At 42.6% G+C, this 19,519-nt stretch overlaps 1 protein-coding gene across 1 annotated transcript in view; it reads right to left on the bottom strand.

The window, feature by feature from the left end:
• SMC6 (structural maintenance of chromosomes 6) overlaps window positions 1–19,141 on the bottom strand; it is a 43,480-nt gene extending 24,339 nt beyond the window's left edge. The window contains exons 1-13 of the mRNA XM_056856899.1: window positions 19,015–19,141; window positions 17,133–17,243; window positions 15,326–15,431; window positions 13,357–13,493; window positions 11,113–11,174; window positions 10,428–10,508; window positions 9,756–9,857; window positions 9,219–9,338; window positions 9,027–9,125; window positions 8,568–8,714; window positions 7,481–7,569; window positions 2,625–2,789; window positions 1,920–2,098 (exon numbers count right to left, since the gene is read on the bottom strand). Coding sequence (XP_056712877.1) covers window positions 1,920–2,098; window positions 2,625–2,789; window positions 7,481–7,569; window positions 8,568–8,714; window positions 9,027–9,125; window positions 9,219–9,338; window positions 9,756–9,857; window positions 10,428–10,508; window positions 11,113–11,174; window positions 13,357–13,493; window positions 15,326–15,431; window positions 17,133–17,243; window positions 19,015–19,141 — 1,525 coding nt within the window. The remainder of the gene's footprint in view (window positions 1–1,919; window positions 2,099–2,624; window positions 2,790–7,480; window positions 7,570–8,567; window positions 8,715–9,026; window positions 9,126–9,218; window positions 9,339–9,755; window positions 9,858–10,427; window positions 10,509–11,112; window positions 11,175–13,356; window positions 13,494–15,325; window positions 15,432–17,132; window positions 17,244–19,014) is intronic.
• Between the last annotated feature and the right edge of the window lie 378 nt (window positions 19,142–19,519).

The following is a 19,519-nucleotide window of genomic DNA, read 5'->3' as shown; positions in this document are numbered from 1 at the left end:
GAAGTAAAACCTAATCACTCAAAGCAGGGTCGCCACATACTCACCAAATACCTCAAGTATTCAGAAAAATATGACTTTGTAAATTACCCCTAAAGAAAAAAAAATTCTGGCAGGGTATGAGCTTCTGAAGGTATCTGAAGAAGTGAGCTGTGGCTCACGAAAGCTCATACCCTGCCAGAAATTGTGTTAGTCTTTAAGGTGCTACTGGACTCCTACTCTTTTCTACTGCTAGTGACAGACTAACACAGCTACACATTGTGATCTATCCCTAAAGAAAATGATCCTCTTCCCTGATGAAGCCTGCATAGACTCAAGTAGACACAGAATGTGGAGAGCAGATGAGATTCAATTCATGGGGCAAAGGGGGTAGGGAGGACATTAGCCTGACCATCCCTGAAAGTGTATGAAATCCTGTGCGCGTCAGGAATTTCTAAATTGTTTTCCTCTGCCGCAGTTGTATTTTTTTTTTTTTTTTGCCATCAGGTCACAGCTGACTTATGGTGCCCTTGTAGGGTTTTCAAGGCAAGAGACACTTGGAGGTGGTTTGCCATTGCCTGCCTCGTCACGACTCTAGTATTTCTTGGAGGTCTCCCATCCAAATATTAGCCAGGGCGAGGGCTGAGTGTGTGTGACTGGCTCAAGGTTATCTAGCAAGCTTCCATGTCCCAAGTAGGGATTTGAACGTGGGTTTCCCAGATCCTAGTCCGACACCTGAACCACTACACCACGCTGGCTCAGTGCAGTTGTAATGCTAGCCTGTAAATAGTGTGCATACTAATTTTTGATGAGTAATATGAATATATTGTGCCGGTTGTTTATTTTTTAGCCCAGCATTTCATTGTTGTTCCTAACGTCCTTATTAATGTTCTCATTAATTTTATTCACGTAAGCTGTACTGAACTTTGAATTTCTCTTGCAGTGTAGATAAGTGCATAGATTAAGGGTGATCCTGTTGAATTCCTCTTGCAGCGTAGATAAGTGCATAGATTAAGGGGCATCCTGTTGTAAGCAGGGTTTTATTCACCCCATCACCCTACAATGGAAAATTCATCAAGTCTCGATTTTGTGACAGCTAGATAAATTCCTTGTGAGGCTGTGTAAGCAAGAGCTCTTTAAAAAGCCACAGCAGTTGAATATTGCTGTGTTTGTTCTGTGTATGAGTTTTGAATCTCTCTTCAAGTACCACCTCTTCCTTAGTCTACATAAACTTCCATTAGGTTTTTTTCCCCTTCTAAGAGGTCTCTCCAGAGTCAAGAACAGCAGTTGCATCAAGACTAAAACAGAATAATTTTGATGCTCTAGAGCACCAGCCTGAGAAATACACACAAGCGCTAAGCCCAGCCCATGTTTGCTATTTCTGATTCAAGTTTGAGATATTTTTGGGGCTGCAATGAAGAAGGCCCAGGCTAGCCTGATCTCGTCAGATCTCAGAAGCTAAGCAGAGTCAGCCCTGGTTAGTATTTGGATGGGAGACCACCAAGGAATACCAGGGTTGCTGTGCAGAGGAAGGCACTGGCAAACCACCTCTGTTAGTCTCTTGCCATGAAAACCCCAAAAGGGGTCACCACAAGTCGGCTGCGACTTGACGGCACTTTACACATACACACACACACACGAAGAAGAAGAAGAAGAGCTGGTTTTTATATGCCGACTTTCTCTACCACTTAAGGGAGACTCTTCCCCTCCCCACAACAGACACCCTGTGAGGTAGGTGGGGCTGAGAGAGCTCTAAGAGAGCTGTTCACCAGATTAGCCTCCGCCGCTCGTGTGGAGCAGCTGGGAATCAAACCCAGTTTTCCAGATCTGAGTCCACAGCTCCAAACTACCGCTCTTAACCACTACACCACACTGGCAACATCCATAACTCATATGAACAAGATGTTTGCAGTTTGTTCACAATGAAGACTTTTAACAAATACCTAGGGGTCCAATTGGTTTGTGTTTAAACTGCCCCTGCTGAAAAGCCCTTTCAATTGCGTCACAAAGGGCTGGCATATGTCGCCCAAATCTTTTCAGCCTGTCGGTCCTGGTCTCCTTCAACTGTCTTAGCTGTTGCTGCTGAGAATCAAGTACTGCTTTCAGTTCACGTTCTTCTTTCCTAGACAAGCAAGCAAAACAACTGAAATAATATGCATTGTTCTAGAATCTGCACAATTTCTACAAGGCTGTAGCAGGTAGACTTTCTTATACAATCTCTAATTAACGCTGTCAGACAGAACTGCCTAAGCAAACTTAGGTATGCATATCCACAGACTGATCATGACCAATAAGACACCCTTAAAGTTGGTAGCTGGTCCCCTTCTTTTCTAGTGTCAGTACTTTTACTTGCATTGCTTAAAAAAACAACTCTACCTATTCTTCAAGCAGGATACCTCCAAATTTTACCCTTGTGGAAATAACAGCTGGGAATCTAAATGCCATCTGCCTCCTTCCCGTACCACCTCAGGCAAAGACTGTCCTCGCACACATCCTTTATGCCGCTGGGGAATATCCCACAGGGCAAGGCACAGGAGTTACTATTGGGTTTGTGGGGGGGGGGGGAGAACGTGTTGACTGAAGGTCAAGAATTAAAAATCCAATACTCAAATTTGGGAACCAATCACGACTGCATCTGTTGTCCTTACTGAAGTCCAGCACACTCCTCTCTGTAGGCACGCACAGTACTTTGATACTGCTTTATTTCTTGATTAATTAATTCATCTTCATCATGAAATTGTTTCTGTTGCGCTTTCAATTGCTCGGTTTTTCTTTGTCTTTCCAACTCTTCAGGAGCTGATATTCCATGAGTGCTGTAACATTACACCACAGATTATTTTTCTCAAGGAATCTGGAAAAATTCAGGTTTAATTTATCTCTACAGCACTTCTCACAATCTTTCGAGTGGCTTCTAGGTACACAGTTTTATGATAGAGAAATGCAGGATACCCTTAAGAACATGCAAGGAGGCCCTGATCTCACAAAAAAAAAGAGTTGCACTTACCTGTAACTGTTGTTCATCGAGTGGTCTTCTGTGCAGGCATGCATGGGACTGCGCTTGCGCAGGCCAGCCGCGGAGAACGAACTAGAAAGCTTTTAGGAGCTTCAGAACGCCTGGAGCGCTCCCCCTCCCCTCCGTCCCAGGCCGAGAGCAAGCCGGCTTCCCGCCCAACGGTCATGTGACGGAGGGAGGAGGGGCGCTCCCCCCTCAGATCTCCTTTCGCCGCCGTGGAAGACCACCATAGCCACCAAGCAGTAGCCCACAGCGGGGAAAGGAGGGAGGGATGCGTGCCTGCACAGAAGACCACTCGATGAACAACAGTTACAGGTAAGTGCAACTCTGTTTTTCATCTTTGTGGCTTCTGTGCAGTCCCGCATGGGAGAATAGCAAGCTCACCTACCATGGAGGCGGGTGTGGGCTTGTCACCTAATTAAAAGACAACTCTCCCAAACAGCTGTTTCCTCCCTGGAGACCACATCTACAGGGCAATGCCAGAGGTACGTGGATCGAAGGACCAGGTTGCCACTTTAGAGAAGCCTCAGAAATCTGTAACGGCAAGGAAAACAGCGAAAGAGACATGAGCCCTGTTGCAAAAGGCCTCCATATGGAGTGGACACCATAGTTCGTGCTATAAACACAAAGTTTTGTAGTGTCCACCCATCGGGAAACAGTTTCCAAAGAAGCTGCTGGTTCAGCCTTCCATGCACTAGACCAATAGGTTGTTTATGTGCTGCATGGAACCTGAAGGACATGGTCTTCAGGCACTTGATTGCATGAAGAGATTGCTAGTTAGCGACTGAGGATTTAGAAGAAAACAGGTTCGGCAACGGGACCTTACCCAAGGTCGAACTTCAGTCTAGGTAATACTACCTTAACCTGATGGAAAGTGATCACAGACCAATAAGTTAAACAGATTAAATGACAGCAACCTAAAACACCACCTTAGTGGATAAAAGAAAAACAGGTTAGAAGGTGCCATTATACAAAAGGTTTAAAACATAATGCAAAGAATAAGGGCATTAGCGTAGGAAAAAAATAGACTAGCCAAGGCCCTCAAACAATTAGCAAACTGGTGTTGCAAATATTGAATAAGAATTAATCAGGAAAAGAGGGCTGAGATGACCACCAGATGTGCTTGACGGGAATATCAGCCAGGCTAGTATCATTTAATGAGTAATGATACACCCCATATAAAGGTGAAGTAAGAGGTTGCAAACCGTCTGACCCTGATCATTCAAAAAACCAAGCCCACTTGGCAGCATAAGATGACTATTTGTGCGGTATGCAAAATACTATTAACAACCTTATGACTCTAGGTAGGTCCCGATCGATGGTTGAGATGACCACGCCACCCACTGTAGTGAATCGACATTGTGGCAGAGAAGGAAGGGGCTATACCCTGATCAGCTAGTCTTCTTGAGAAAGTACCCCAACTCCCCATCAAAAGTAATCTACAGATTGGGAACACAAAACATTGTGGCCAATAGGGACCTATGAGCATCACTGGTGTCCTGGGTCTGTGAAGCCAGGGAACAAAAATGCAGCATCAAAAGAAATGTGACCAGTGAAACTGGAAAAATCTCCCCGAAGGCGTCATGGCAGCCAGTGTTCTGTAGGAAGCAGGGACATATTGCATCAGCACTTGAGATATTAGGACTCTACCTGGGAAAAACCCATTCCCTTAAAAGGGAAAGCAGGGAACATAGAGTGAGGGATTACTTGTGGGTTGATGAAACCTGTCAGCTTGGGAAATCTGAGAGAGTAGACTTCTCCCACCATCTGGACGTCCAGGAAGGAAACGTTGTGCTGTTAGGTCCTTTGCCACAACCGGAAAAAAACCTGGGACAGCAGGACAGGGAACTCTCCCTCATGCTATAGATATTTACATTGCCATGCTATATACACTCATAGCAGTGGCTGGAAAAAAAAGGTACAAAATGGTACTGGATTGTCCTGACTTCCAGAAGAATAATGTGATTTCATGAAGGAGAATATTCAGGTAAACACCCTTGCCCAAGTGCTTGTGAGAACCTTAGTACTGGAGAGAACACAGCGCAGTTCTGGATATAGGAAGACTATGTCTTCAGGTGGTATTAGCATAGTTGCCCTGTCAGACAGGATCTGTACCACTAGTCTGGGAAGGAGCAGGAACCAAAGAGATATGCAATAAAACCAACCGCAGTAGGGGACGATGACTGGAAACATATATATTTATTTGTTTGTTTGTTTGCCTTTGGTAAGGTATGTTTTTTAATGTCCTCTTGAAAACCCTTGTTTTGTAAATTTGGGAACCAGAGGTCTAATGTTTATACTGATGATCCACAATACACACAGAGGAGTATTCCCCAGTCTCAGAACCAAGCTGAAACCCATTAGTTGTCGGTCTTTTTTATTATTTTATTTTAAAGCCTCTAGGTAGATACCCTAGGATATAGTCCAGTAACAATGGTGATCAAAAATATTCCTTTTAAGAACTGATCTACACTTGCACATAAATCGTGCAGCTAAAGGGACAGAAAAACCCTGGGCCCTTGAGTTGTTAAGGGCTCGAAGAAAAAACATTCAAAGTAGCGAAAAGAATGCTATCCATTGAGTAGGGAGCAATTGGGATTGCACAAATTCAACTAGCAAATCCAACGACACATAGGGCTGACGAGGTTAGAGACAGGCAAACCTGCAGGACTGGTAAAATGAATTGTCCAATAGTCAATAATCCAATTACAGATCAACAGCACCACCTGCTGACAGCAGGCAAGCAAGTGCAACAAGCCTGTAACATACAATTAAGATAATTGTCCTTAGATGATGTAGCATATCCAGCCCTTATCACAGCCTTTGGGTTTGAGACCTCTTTCCACACACGTCGTGGGGGTAACCTAAGCCCCTAGTGCATTAGTAAAGCCGGATTTCCTCACAGACATTAGAACTGGAGCATGACTTGTAAAAATGAGAAAGAGACAAGATTAAAACAAGTATCTGAAACAAAGCCCACGATTAATTTGTGGCATACTCATTCTGCATTTGGCAGAATTGTCAAAGAAAGCGATATTGACAAAACAGACATCAAATGCTGAAAGAAATTTTTTTCTGAGGTAGAAGAAAAGACACAAGTCTCTCAAATAGAACAAGCATTATTAATTTGTACCATACTATTGTACATTTGGCAAATTTGTTAAATAAAGCCACATTGACAAAAGAAAAGAAATCAAATAGTTATTTTGTGCTATAATCCTTTCATATTTGGCACATTTGGTACATCAAACCATATTGGCAAAAAGGAAATCAAATCCTGAAGAGAAAAACTTTTCTGAAGTAAAAGAAAAAGCACAAATATCTCAAACGTAACAACAGTCATTATTTTGTGCCACACTATTTCTACATATGGCACAGTTGTTAAATAAGATTATATTGGCAAAAAAGAAATAAAATCCTGAAGAGAAATTTTCTCTGAGGTAACAGAAAAGATGCTCTGAAACAAAGCTAGTGCTCTCTCCACGGCGGCGAAGAGAGAACTGAGGGGGGAGCGCTCCAGGTGTTCTGAAGCTCCTAAAAGCTTTCTAGTCAGTTCTCCGCGGCTGGCCTGCGCAAGCGCAGTCCCATGCGGGACTGCACAGAAGCCACAAAGATGAAGTATACTTTTCCTTGAGTGGAGCCACAAAACACCCCAGATTGCAGGCTTAGAGGAGATGGGTTTCCTTTATGGAGACATATAGGCAGGATGCAGAAGACCATTTGCCTGCCTGCCAGGAAATGGCAACCTAGGTGACTATTTGGATATTCTGAGTGGGCCATAAAGGTTTTGGGACATGTGCCTTGATTTTATTGGAGAAAAGGTACAGAGCACCAAACAGTGGGTGGTGGTGGAAGACAGGGAGATAAAGATAGGGAGAAAACTGAAAAAGTAGAGAATGCACATTAGTTTGATAATGGGTATTGACATCCAGTTAGGGCCATGCTGATGCTCCACTGCTAGGGTTCTTAATGGAGTAGAAGTGACACAACTGTATAGTAATCATTAGTCATCTGACTAGTCAGACCGGACTGCCCCTAGACTGGATTGGCATGTTCCAATCACTAGATATAGGGAAGTCATCTGACGTTCCCCAGAGCATAGTAATAAAGCAAGTTAATTTCAGAAGCCATCATTGGCTCCTCCCAACATTAACAAAACACAATAGTAGCAACAGTATCTACTCTAACACATTTTTATCAAAAAAAATTATCAACACAATTCAGACTGGGTTCACGTGGATGGGGAGAGGATTTAATTCTTCATGCCCCATATACAGTTGTGACAATCAGGACCAACAGACACACATCCTGTGCTGATGTAAACCAAAGTAATAGGGACTAGAAGCCCGTTTTTTGGCCGGTTTTCTTGTGTGAGCTCATTCCTTTTGATGCAGGAATAAGCACCCTTACTTCAGTGAAACTTTGAACAAAATACAAGCACTTCCTTACAAAGTATTAGCATGGGACCACGGTTTATAAAGAATACATTACCTGCTTTTCGTTTCTTCAATTCTTTTGCGGAGTTGCTCATTGTCTTTTTCCAAGCGTTTCAGTGACGCTTGAGACCTATTATATGCAGCCTGAATAAGAACAGCAGACTCATGTTTTCTACACGCTGGAGTAATCTTAATGAGAAGACTCACACAAATATTTAAAAAGAGGAACTGTATTGGCACAAAGGCTGACCTCCCAAATTTATTTAAATGGCCAGGGGAAGAAATCTGTAGCACCTTTAATATAGTTGAATTGTGTCCGGGGCCCGCTGCCCCGGACTTCCCTGGCGAGTCCCTGAACTCCCCCAGCACATTGCCCCTGTATCTGCAAGGCAACAAGCAGCCGGACAAGGGATCATCCAAGGAGCAGGCCGGGGAAGAGAGATGCCATGACAGCGGCAGGAAGGATCGGTGGTATCAGCTGCAGACCCCGGGAAAGCCCCAATACCGGCTGGCCCGATGGCAGCCCACCCTAACCAGGGGGGAGGGCTGGAAGCCGTGTCTCCACACCATGCACCCAGGAGAAGTCCCCAGGAAACAGCCAGCATAGACCTTCAGCCAACAGAACAGGAGGTATCGGCAGGGTAGGCCTCCTCATGAGCAGTCCTGCTGGCAAGCAACGAGAGCCACAGGTGGGACCCATCCAGGTGACGGAGGGGCCAAGCAAGGAGCAGGCTGCATGGGAGGTGGGAAGATAAGAGTAAATACATTGCTACCCAGCTGAGACGTATCAGGGGAAAACAATGGGAAAGGAGGAAGAGAGCTGGAGGGTCTGCCATGAGAGGCTACACCCAGCAGCCAGGGGAGTGAGAACCTCTACGTTGGGAGGTCCGCCCCATTCTGAGGCCAGGCGCGAATTCCTCCAAAACTACGGTTGAATGCCAGGGCACTTTACAAATTTACAGGTAGCAGTCAATTATGATTTAGTTTTACTGTTCAGTCAGGCAATACAAACCATGTTGTGAAGGAATTTACATATTGATTTCAATGACTCTGAACAGAATGCAAGATCTGGTCTAAGTCAACATAAGCATGGCATAACAGCTCATAGCACTTCTCATTTAGAAGACTGTCCATTCACAGACCTCTGCATCATTGCATGCTCTTCTTTTTTTCTGTACTTCTGTTTTCGAAGCAACACATGTTGGTGCTAACATTTCAGCTTCTTCCATTATCTTTTCAAGTTTTTCTTGCATACATTTATGCTTTACTTCCGCTTCATTTACTTTAACCTGAAAAACATACAAGTGCCATAAAAAGTCAAACTGACTTTCCATGCAGCTCATTATTCCAGATTTTAACAACCTATTGTGTGGAGTCTTAGATAGTAATCAGATAGACACACAGACCAGCAGACAATCCGGTGGATGTTCTAGCTTTAGAGCCATCATCAACATCTGACATCTTGGAATGCAGGGGGGGAAAGTCATATAAATTTATTTTTGAAAGTTAATTAAAGACTAAGTACAAAAAGATTACTACAAAAATATACAGATAACATTTTTTAAATGCACCTCATTGTTTTATTTGAAACCAACATATACCTGCCATTCTTTCACTTTCTGAATAAATTTTTCAGTGCTTGCTTCCTGAACGCCAATTTTGTCTCTGATTGGTTTTATTTCAGTTTCAGTTTCTGACACCTACAAAGTAAAATTAAGAATTACACTGCTAGTATGATCATTGCACTGAACCTCCATTAGAGTAAGTAAAAGATACCAAAAACAAACTATTACCATTGCCCAAGCTATTTGATGCTGCAGCTCCTTGAGTTTATTTTGCATTTCACTCACGTAAGTCATACTTTCGTAATGATCTTTTTTCTCCAAATACTTTTTTCGAAGCTCTTCAAGAAACTTAAAACACACACAAAGGAATTATGTACTGATAAGCGGAGAGGGCAGCAACAATGGTATTAGGATAATTTCTGAATATTTTCCAGTAACTAAACTGCCTTGCCAGCTCAGTGCAGTGATAAGATATTAACAATACAGCAACTTACAAGAAATGTAAAACTACTTCAATAAGAAATGATTTATTGATAAAATAGCGGAAAGGAGTGTTTAATTTTAATTTAATTTTAAGAAGGGAAAATGTACATGCTCGTTGTGAGAATTAAACCCAACCACAGGGTCTCATTTACAAAGTCTCATTTACAAAGTCCACAACGAATGTGAAAGATCTGGGAAGAAAATTATTTGAGCTGCAGCACAACTACTGCAGGCATTCATCAGCACTACACTGCAGTTATGAGCCCGTTAAGTTTTCTCTACCTCTCCTCCTTGTTCCACTTGATCGTGTGTTCTTTGTTTTGTTTCCATGATGTATGAATAATCTTCCTTCATCTGCTCCAACTGTGTAGCTTTCATAAAAAACTAGCTCAAGAAACATCAAGTGTTAATTTTTTAAGCACTGTTTTCAACAAACAAAACGCTACAAACTCTAGGCACAATCCCAGCCCACACACAGAAGGAATTCCCTCCCTTCTCCCCAACATGCACAAAAGAATGGAAGGAGCACCAGGCTGCTATGGAATCAGTTGTGTAAGTAGGGTTGCCAGCTCCAGGTTAGGAAATACCTGGTAATTTTGGGGGTGGAGTCTGAGGAGGGTGGGGTTTGGAGAGGGGAGGGACTTCAATGCCATAGTGTCCAAATGCCAAAGCGGCCACTTTCTCCAGGGGAACTGATTTATATCGACTGGAGATCAGTTGTAATGGCGGGAAATCTCCTGCCACCAACTGGAGGTTGGCAACCGTATGTTGAGCCATCAGGCTCCCCTCTCCATGTGCTCTCCTGGATCCTGAGTAACTTCAACAGAAAAGGAGTGTTGTATGGGAAAAGGGACAACATACATACAAATACCATTCCCTAGACTAGACTGGCATGTTGGATCTATATAGAAAAGGCCTCTATCCTGTATTTTACAAATTGTTGGATCTGATTACCTTATACTTGTCTCCTTCATTTTTAGATTGTAAAAACTGTTTACTCATCTCCTGGGTGAGTACAGACACAGGATTATCCACCTGCAATAACAATCTTATCTTAATATTTAAAGGTTACCCTAGAAGTTACTATTTTCATTAACTTTTGGGGAATGTCAACCAATATCACCATGCAAGATAAATCATTCTTACAGCTGCAGGATCAGAAAGTATCCTGAGGTCATAAAACAGGCAACTATTTTTTAGTGAAATAATACATTTCCACAAACAAGCCTGCAATACATTTCTCTTCATGCACTATTACTATTTTATTTTCAACCTGCAAACATATTAATAATCTGGTTCTTGCAGCAGGAAATCAGAATATTAGGTGTCAGGGGACTTTATAAAATTTAAGCAGACGTTTCACATAAACGGATAACCCAGAGAGCCACACAAACAGTGTACCCAGCAGGGCTTCTGACATTTGTTTTTAAACACCAGCCTCTTGTGACACATGAAAAATTGCTTCTGAGGTCTAAGAACAAGGCATGTAGTTCAAAGGAATAAAATAATCAAAAACCTGCCAAAGGCACTATGATGAGTAAAAAGTTTGGACATTCTTCCTAGCCATTTTAAAAAAACACAATTAAATTACATATGCATCATATTATACCAAGTGAAATCAAAACATTTATTTGGTTACCTGGATGTTAAAGTGATCCAGAATTGCAGTAAGGTCTTCCTTCTTAGAAGAAATTAATGCACCTGAACATTTAAAAAATTATAAAAAAACTTATCAGAAATCTAAGCACAAAAACGTTTCTGACTATATAATACAGCTTTTCTTGCCTTCTCGGCAGGGAGCAAGTTCTCCTCTTCCCCCTCCTCATTGCAGCATATTGAGTGGGAACTGAATGGACTCCTGGAGGGAGGGGAAAGCAGGAAACATGTGTGGTTCTTACACCAGTAAGCAAGAAAAATAAAAGCACATAATGGGAAACCTGTAAATATGAAGAACTTGATTCAACAGACAAAACCACATTACATTACATTTAAATGCAGAGCAGTATCCCACACTGAGCTCTCTATAAAAAAGTTGTCTGAACTTCCCCAAAGGATATTTAGATATATCAAGAAATAAAATCAGACCCAACATTCACAGTCAGACAGAGGTTTGCAACTGGATTCTTAAGGTGCCAACTATAATATTTTCAGGGGGGGGGGTGTTTCATCTCACCAAGAAGTCTGATCCTTTGGTTCTCTTATGAAGGAATCCACTATGCCCACCCAGGCAAACGATGCATAACATAGTCTCCTCCTAGGAACATACCAACACCAGCTGAAACGCCCAAAGCATCCCTGACAAACCTGCCACCACCACCACCAATCATTAAGCTGCTGAATAACCATGCTTTCACATTAGCCAAACATGGAAGAAAACAACACGCAGTCAGGGTGGGAATGTCAAGTGATGTCATTCATGCCCTCCTAAATACAATGAATAAACATGCTGCTGGGGAATCCACAGTGCATTCTTTGTAAGAGGTTTCCAAGAGGCCAGCAACTGAAGCATGCAGCCAGTGGCTCTCCAGCTTCCTGCAAGCAACTCTGCCAGGGAAGAAGCCAATGCTAACCAGGGGAAGAAGGATGGACACCCATCCCCATCATAACAGCTAGCCAACTCCTTAGCCGAGTGGGTAGTAGAATCCCAACATATAAAACTTCAAGCTCACCAGAAGGACCCATGGGAACAATGACTCCCACACAGCGTTCAGAATGCCACAAAGAACACGTGTATTATTAGGAGACAGGAAACGTTTTTGCAAGGAAGAGAGATGAGGGGCCTCACAAACAAGGAAATGTAATAACTGCAACAGCAGGCAGGACTGTGAGCGGCCCTATCATTCAACGTAAAATGTGCAGTGGAACAGGAGCTAAGCCAAAATGATGGTTCTCAGCTCTGGTAGGGAACTGCTCCCTTCCCCGATTATGTGTTTTGTCATGAGACAGTTCAGGTGAACACACATTTTTAGCTCATCCTTCCCTTCAAGAAGTGCAGGGCGGTAAACCTCATCCTCTCCTTCCTTCATTTGATTTCTAAACCCTGTGAGGAAGGTTAGGTTGAAAGATAATTAAATGGCCCCACATTGCCTAGTGAGGTTTTCTCCAGTCCCAATCCAGCGTGTTGACAATACCCTACACTGGCTATCAACAAGTATGGGGGGGGGACGACAGCTTTCAGATAGCTATCATAAGAACAGTCACAGGTGAAACAGTCGCACCTTTTCTTCAGCAAAATCAGTTCTTGAGTGAGTTCTGACAGCATCACAGAGGAACAGCACTACCCATCTTCTTTGACCCTGTCTGTTTTGTTGGCATAACAATCCACCACTACAAGAGATGGGAATGAACTCTAACGGAGCACAGAACTGCTCTTCAGCTCTGCTCTTCCCCTAACACATCACATCTCCTCCACACGCACTGGTGATGCCCTGGTGGCCAAATACATGTTGCTATTATTTCCTGCATTTCATGGTCCCTTGGACCTGCTGTTTTTTAAAAAAACCTCCTACATAAAATGACTGAATAATGAGGATTCACTCACAGCATCTGAAGTAGGCTCTAGTCCATAAAAGCTTATGATAGAATAAAAAATTATTTGTCTTTAAGATGCCAGAAAACTCCTGTTTTATTTTTGCTATGCTAGGGAATCTTTGAACCCTTCTTGACTCAATGTATGATTTACGAGTTATGTGTGCTATGGTGAAAATAGTAAACCCTAATGGGAGGAAGTATGTAGCATGCTACAATACTCTCAAAACATACTGAAAATCTGATCAGTGATTATAACGCTATATTTTTTTTAAAAGCTTTATGTCATACTGACTTCCTCCTAAAAGAATAAGCGTTTTGAACACCTTTAAATTAAAATAAAATATCACCCAACCTGTGCTGCTTTTCAGTTTGTAACTACGATGTCCTTCCAAGCTTATGTGCTGATTTACAGTGATTGTGTCACCATACAATTCTGGTTTAAATGCATCTTCACCTCGGTTTCGCAGAGTTACTGAAACATCTGCAGAACTGAAGAACAAATTAAGTAAGTATCTAGCCAAGGTAAATTCACCTTCACGTTTTAAGAAATCATCTTGCAATCATGAGCTGCCACATTCTTCTTAGACCGTCAGTAACAACTAAACATTAACCTGATTATTTGTTTTTACCTGAAAGCATCACAGATTGCAGAATAAGTGCAACTCAAGGGTACAGGTAGGCAAGCAACACAGTAGGTAAGCATCCAGTGTATTACTTTGGAAGACCTTGGTTCCAAACCCTAAAATAAAGCTGGCCAAGGCTTTCTTAACAGAACACACATGCTGATTTAAATCAAAATTCATATAAGCAACATGAAAATTTTATCTCTAAAACATGTTAATCTATACATCTAATTCTGAACTTGGTCTCAGAGTATAGACCCAAAAAGCTGCAGGAAAAGGGGAGATAAAAGGTGAAGGAGTAGAAAGAGAAGCAGATGGGAGAGAAGAAAAGGTAAGAGGCTGCCAGGGGAAGGGGAAGAGGAGATAGCAGAGGAAGGGTGAGATCTGCCCTGCGAGTCCTAGCAGGTCTGCTGTTTGCCTATATACCTAATGCTCAACCCAGAATGCGTATCACAAATCTGCACAATGAGACCATGTATTCACAGGGGAGATGTTTCCCATCACAATGAAAAGTTTTAAGAAAGTGAAGATTTTGTGTAGGCTTGGAACATGCCTCCAGCATGCTTTCTCCTCAAAGTCCAGACATTACACTAGCTGGCCAGCAGTGACAGTGAAGACATGAAGCTGCCTTATACGGAATCAGACCTTGGTCCATCAAAGTCAGTATTGTCTATTCAGACTGGGAGCGGCTCTCCAGGGTCTCAGGCAGAGGTCTTTCACATCACCTACTTGCCTAGTCCCTTTAACTGGATGCCAGGGATTGAACCTGGGACCTTATAATCAGAGTTGGAAGGGATCATCAGGGTCATCTAGTCCAACCCCCTGCACAATGCAGGAAATTTACAACTACCTCTCCCACACACCCCCAGTGACGCCTACTCCATGCCCAGAAGATGGCCAAGTTGCCCTCCCTCTCATCATCTGCTTAAGGTCCTAGAATCAGCATTGCTGACAGATGGCCATCTAGCCTCTTCTTAAAAACCTCCAGGGAAGGAGAGCTTACCACCTCTCAAGGAAGCCTGTTCCACTGAGGAACCGCTCGAACTGTTAGAAAATTCTTTTTTCTGCATGACAAGCAGAGATGCTCTATCACTGATGGTTGGACCAGGAAGCCCATCCAGGCTCCTCGTGTCCTAAACCTCCCCTGCAATCAACCAGGTAGTGGGGGAAGCTGGCAACCTCTGCACTCGCTGCTTATCTCTGTGCAGATCAAATTCAGCAGGCTAATGCTTACCCTTAAAGGCTTTCTTTACTTGGGATACACATACTCGAAGGGCCACTTCTTCCTGTTTATACCCATGCAGCAACCCCACCCTTCTCTGGCCAGTATGCACTCAGTTGCTGACCAGACTCAGGCATTTCTGGTCACTGCTCGTCCAATTTGAATGGCCTCCTGCAGTGGTGAGAGAAGCTTCTGCTTTGCTTGTCATTAAAGAGGCAGCAAAACTGAATTATTTAGGGGAGCATTTCGTATCGACTGAACAGTTATTCTGGGAACAATTATTCTAGGAGTAGGATTTTGATATTTATTCTGTTATTTAAAAGGAAGCTTACCATGATTATATTGATCTGATTATTTTTGTGACCATTATATATTGCATGTTCTGTTTATTGTTACCCACCTTGTGTTTCAGCTATGTTGAAAGAAAGTAAGGATGAAAACATTTAAAATAAATAAATAACTACTACTTCACTTACTTTTGCCCATCTTTTACAAACACTTTCACAGATGATCCCCGGTTTGTCACTGTAGCTTTTCCACCAAGCCCTACAATAAGGGCAGTTAACACAGCACTCTTTCCACCTGAAGGAAGCAGCATACGAATTATTCATATTTGGTAATCAAATTTTAATTTAGCTCGAAAACCTGTAAAGCTCCTCCCAGGACATACCTCCAGATCCGGATATACTGGAGCCAAAAAATATCTGTATTCCTGGTTTCCCGGGTTCCAAATACTGGCATGATATTCAGGTTTTTGGGTTTCCGATATTTTTCAGCTCCATTATTCCCTATGGGGAATCTTTCCGGGGGGGGGGGGCATTTTTAAAGGTACATGCACCAAAATTGCAGGGGAGCTGCTGGTGTCTTTTTCTTTTAAATAACCACAATTGGACCAAGGGATACAATTCTATGGGCCTCTAAACAAGGTGCCCCCAGCCATCCTCCACTGTTTACTAGGAGTGTGCATTTGGATATGCTGAACCAAAATAAAAAGGCGCCATTTGACTGGAGCTGGAAAAAGCCTTATTTGAAAAAGCTGAACTTTTTTTCAGCTTTTTTAGGGGCACTTTTTCCCGCCATTTGGGGCCAATAAAATTGGACCCCAGGCCAATCTTTACCAAACTCAGGGGTTCATGTAAGAAGAGCCATGAGCAGCTACACTGCAAATTTGGTACCTCTACTTTAAAAAAATACTCCCGCAGATCCCTGCAAAGCAGCTTACAATCACAATCCCTTCCTCCCCCCCCCCAACAGGCACCTTGTGAGGTAGGTGGGGCTGAGAGAGTTCTGAGAGAACTATGACTGATCCAAGGTGACCCAGCTGGCTTCATGTGGAGGAGTGGAGAATCAAACTCGGTTCTCCAGATTAGAGTCTGCTGCTCTTAACCACTATACTACGCTGGCTCTCGAAAGATAAACCATAATTTGACGGCACACTTGAGATTTCAAACCATGATTCAGTGTGCCAACTGAACTGAGCCATGTTTTTGACCAGGCTTTGTTTTTTGGGCAGGTATTTGTGTTATATAGGAGCCCCGTGGTGCAGAGTGTTAAGCTGCAGTACTGCAGTCAAAAGCTTTGCTCACGACCTGAGTTCAATCCCAACAGAAGTTGGTTTCAGGTAGCTGGCTCAAGCTGACTCAGCCTTCCATCCTTCCGAGGTCGGTCAAATGAGTACCCAGCTGGGGGTAAAGGGAAGATGACTGGAGAAGGCACTGGCCAACCACCCCGCAAACAAAGTCTGCCTTGGAAGCGTCGGGATGTGACGTCACCCCATGGGTCAGGAATGACCCGGTACTTGCACAGGGGACCTTTATTTATATTTATATTCGAAGTTTTTTAACTGAATTTTAAAATATTATCTGCCAGCCTATAGCAGACATTCTCAGTTGTATTACCTGTCCATAATCGCCCACTGGGCCTCTTCTCTTGTAAACCCCCTGAAACTAGTACCTTTTTAAAACTCTGTTCGTTTTGATGTTTTACTCATGATAGAAGTTCATAAGAAAAGTATTAGGGCCCAGATGAAAAGCTGGCATATGAACAAAGAAAGACCTTGAGAGGGAAACAACAATTCTCCTTGCATGCCAGGACATTCCCACTCTCAGCCACTCAGTCATTCCCCAGGAAATCCAAAACAGCAAATCTACACAATAACATAAATTGTGTTGAAAGGAAATGATTACACAGAAAAAAACCTTAAAGATTAATGTTTCTGCTAACTGGTAAAGAACCAGTGGAAGAAAATCCAATTTGGCTTAAAATAAATGAATTAAAACTTACTTCCATTGTTTCCAACAATAAAATTGACATTAGAGCCAAACTTGAATGGTCCCAGCATTGAATGGCACATAAAGTTCTTCATTTGGATACTTTCAATTATTCCGACTTCTCCTGATGCCTACAGATATTACAAACATGGATAAGGACTAAAAAAAAACCCGCTAACATTTTGTACATAAACTGGAAAAAGCCACAGATCACCACTAACACTTGTAGCAAAAGCCTATTAACACTCATAAGCATTCAAGATAGATGTGCTAAACTTTCCAACAGTTAGAAGCTGCATATAGTTCCAGAAAGCTGACATATGAGAGACAGAATATACGAGCGAACCTATAGCTAGGACAGTGATGGCGAACCTTTTAGAGACCGAGTGCCCAAACTGCAACCCAAAACCCACTTATTTATTGCAAAGCGCCAACACAGCAATTTAACCTGAATACTGAGGTTTTACTTTAGAAAAAACAACTTCCCTGGACTCCCAGCTGGGCGGTGGGGAGTGCAGGGAAGGGGGCAGGAGCTTTGAACCGGTTCAAAGCCCCTGCCACCCAGTGGCTTAAAGCCCCTGCCACCCAGCTGGACGGCGGGGAGTGCAGGGAAGGGGGCGGGGGCTTTGAACAGCTCTGCGCAGTAGTGTGGAGCGGTTCAAAGCCCCCACTGCCCAGCTGGGTGGCGGGGAGTGCAGGGAAGGGGGCAGGAGCTTTGAAGGGAAGGGGGCGGGAGCCGCGCGTGCCGGCAGAGAGGGCTACACGTGCCAGAGTCGGCACACGTGCCATAGGTTCGCCAACACGGAGTTAGGAGATTGAATCTTTAGAACAGGTTGGCCTCGCCAATTAACATTCAAAGTAAAATATAGGCGGCTTCCAAATTTCACAGAATCTTTCACCCAGTTCATTGCACACGCCATTAAAGAAAAGGGTCAGGTAGAAATTTAAACACCAATCATTTTGATAAAGTTTTATTTTAAATGTATTTTAAGACTTCCTCAGTATAACGAAGGGAATATAAAGATAGATAATTGCCTGTATGTAACTGCATGAAGGGAAAGAAGTTGACAGCAAGGAAGAAAGCGTTCTTGTGTATTAGACCAGAATGGGTGCGGTACAAGGGCACTATCCCATTATCCCAGTGCCCACAATCAACTAAAAAGCAGAGAACTTTCCCCTGCATTACACTAAGAGGAACAGAGAAGTACACTTCTCTGTTCCTCTTAGTGTAATGCAGGGGAAAGTTCTCTGCTTTTTAGTTTTTAGTAGGCACACATTTAGGAAAGGGGGTGGAAGGAAGGTGAGATAATGAGTAGCAAAGAAAAAAACTTCCACTTCTACAACAATGGTCAAAGACTTACATAAGTCAACATTGAACAGTAACAGGGCTTTGTCACCCGAATCTTTAGAAAAATGGTGGTAGAAGAATAAGCAGATCTATTTAGCAATTCAGATATTTGATCACTTGCTGGCTCAAGCAGGTCTCTAAAGAGATGGCAAACATTTTATAAATAAATAATCAATGCATTTCTGTTTACCAAAGCTTTCAACTGAGGGGTTCCATCTTTTTGGGGCCGTTTTATGGTCTGCATCTAGCCTGAGGACAGTTTTATGGATAATGCTTTAGGATGCTAAATGGTGGTTTATGCTGGGGTTTTTTACCCTTGCTTGTTTTAAAATTCTTATATTGTTGATAGTATCTTATTGTTTTTATTTTGTGAAATGTCACAAGCATGTCTCTGGGAAAGCGGCACATAAATTACAATAATACAATCAACTGCTATGATTTCTTTAACTGCACACCCTATTGTTTAAACCTGATCACTAGTTTCATTTTAAGGATAACTTTGAAAATATGCTGCAATACTTATCGTTTACCGACTGTGAATTAGAACCACTGTCACTGAGCTGCTGTGAAAAGTCTTCTTCATTAGTGTCATCATCAGTCTCTTCTCGGAATTCTTGTCTAGGTCTTTTCTTGGATCCAGGTGACGAAAAACTTCCCTCTTTTCTCTTAGCCATAACTGATAAAGAGAAAGAATTCAGAACACAACCAAAAAAATAGGCATGATCCTACCAAAGTTTTAAGAGTTCTTCATTTTATTTAACCTTCCAGGACATTCAGTTGCTGATTTAAGAGTAGCAGTTCTCTTACAAAGGGATTTCAAAGGGAGATTAGAAAGAGAGACTGCTGAATTACAACTAATAATGAAGCTCAAGACAATTGATTCTCCTGTATTGAATAGAGATCTGGGATTCCTGTCTCATTACCAATTCTAATCTCTCCACTATGCCTACTGCCCCTCTGCATATCACATCTAATCCAATCACACCCGCTAAGGTAATTTACTTGCTTTTGACATTTACATTGCCTCTGTGTGTCTAATTCACTCTTCTCTA

This window comes from Euleptes europaea, chromosome 10 (assembly GCF_029931775.1).
Source record: "Euleptes europaea isolate rEulEur1 chromosome 10, rEulEur1.hap1, whole genome shotgun sequence".
NCBI classification, from domain to species: domain Eukaryota; kingdom Metazoa; phylum Chordata; class Lepidosauria; order Squamata; family Sphaerodactylidae; genus Euleptes; species Euleptes europaea.
This window is presented reverse-complemented; position numbering and strand designations above follow the sequence as displayed.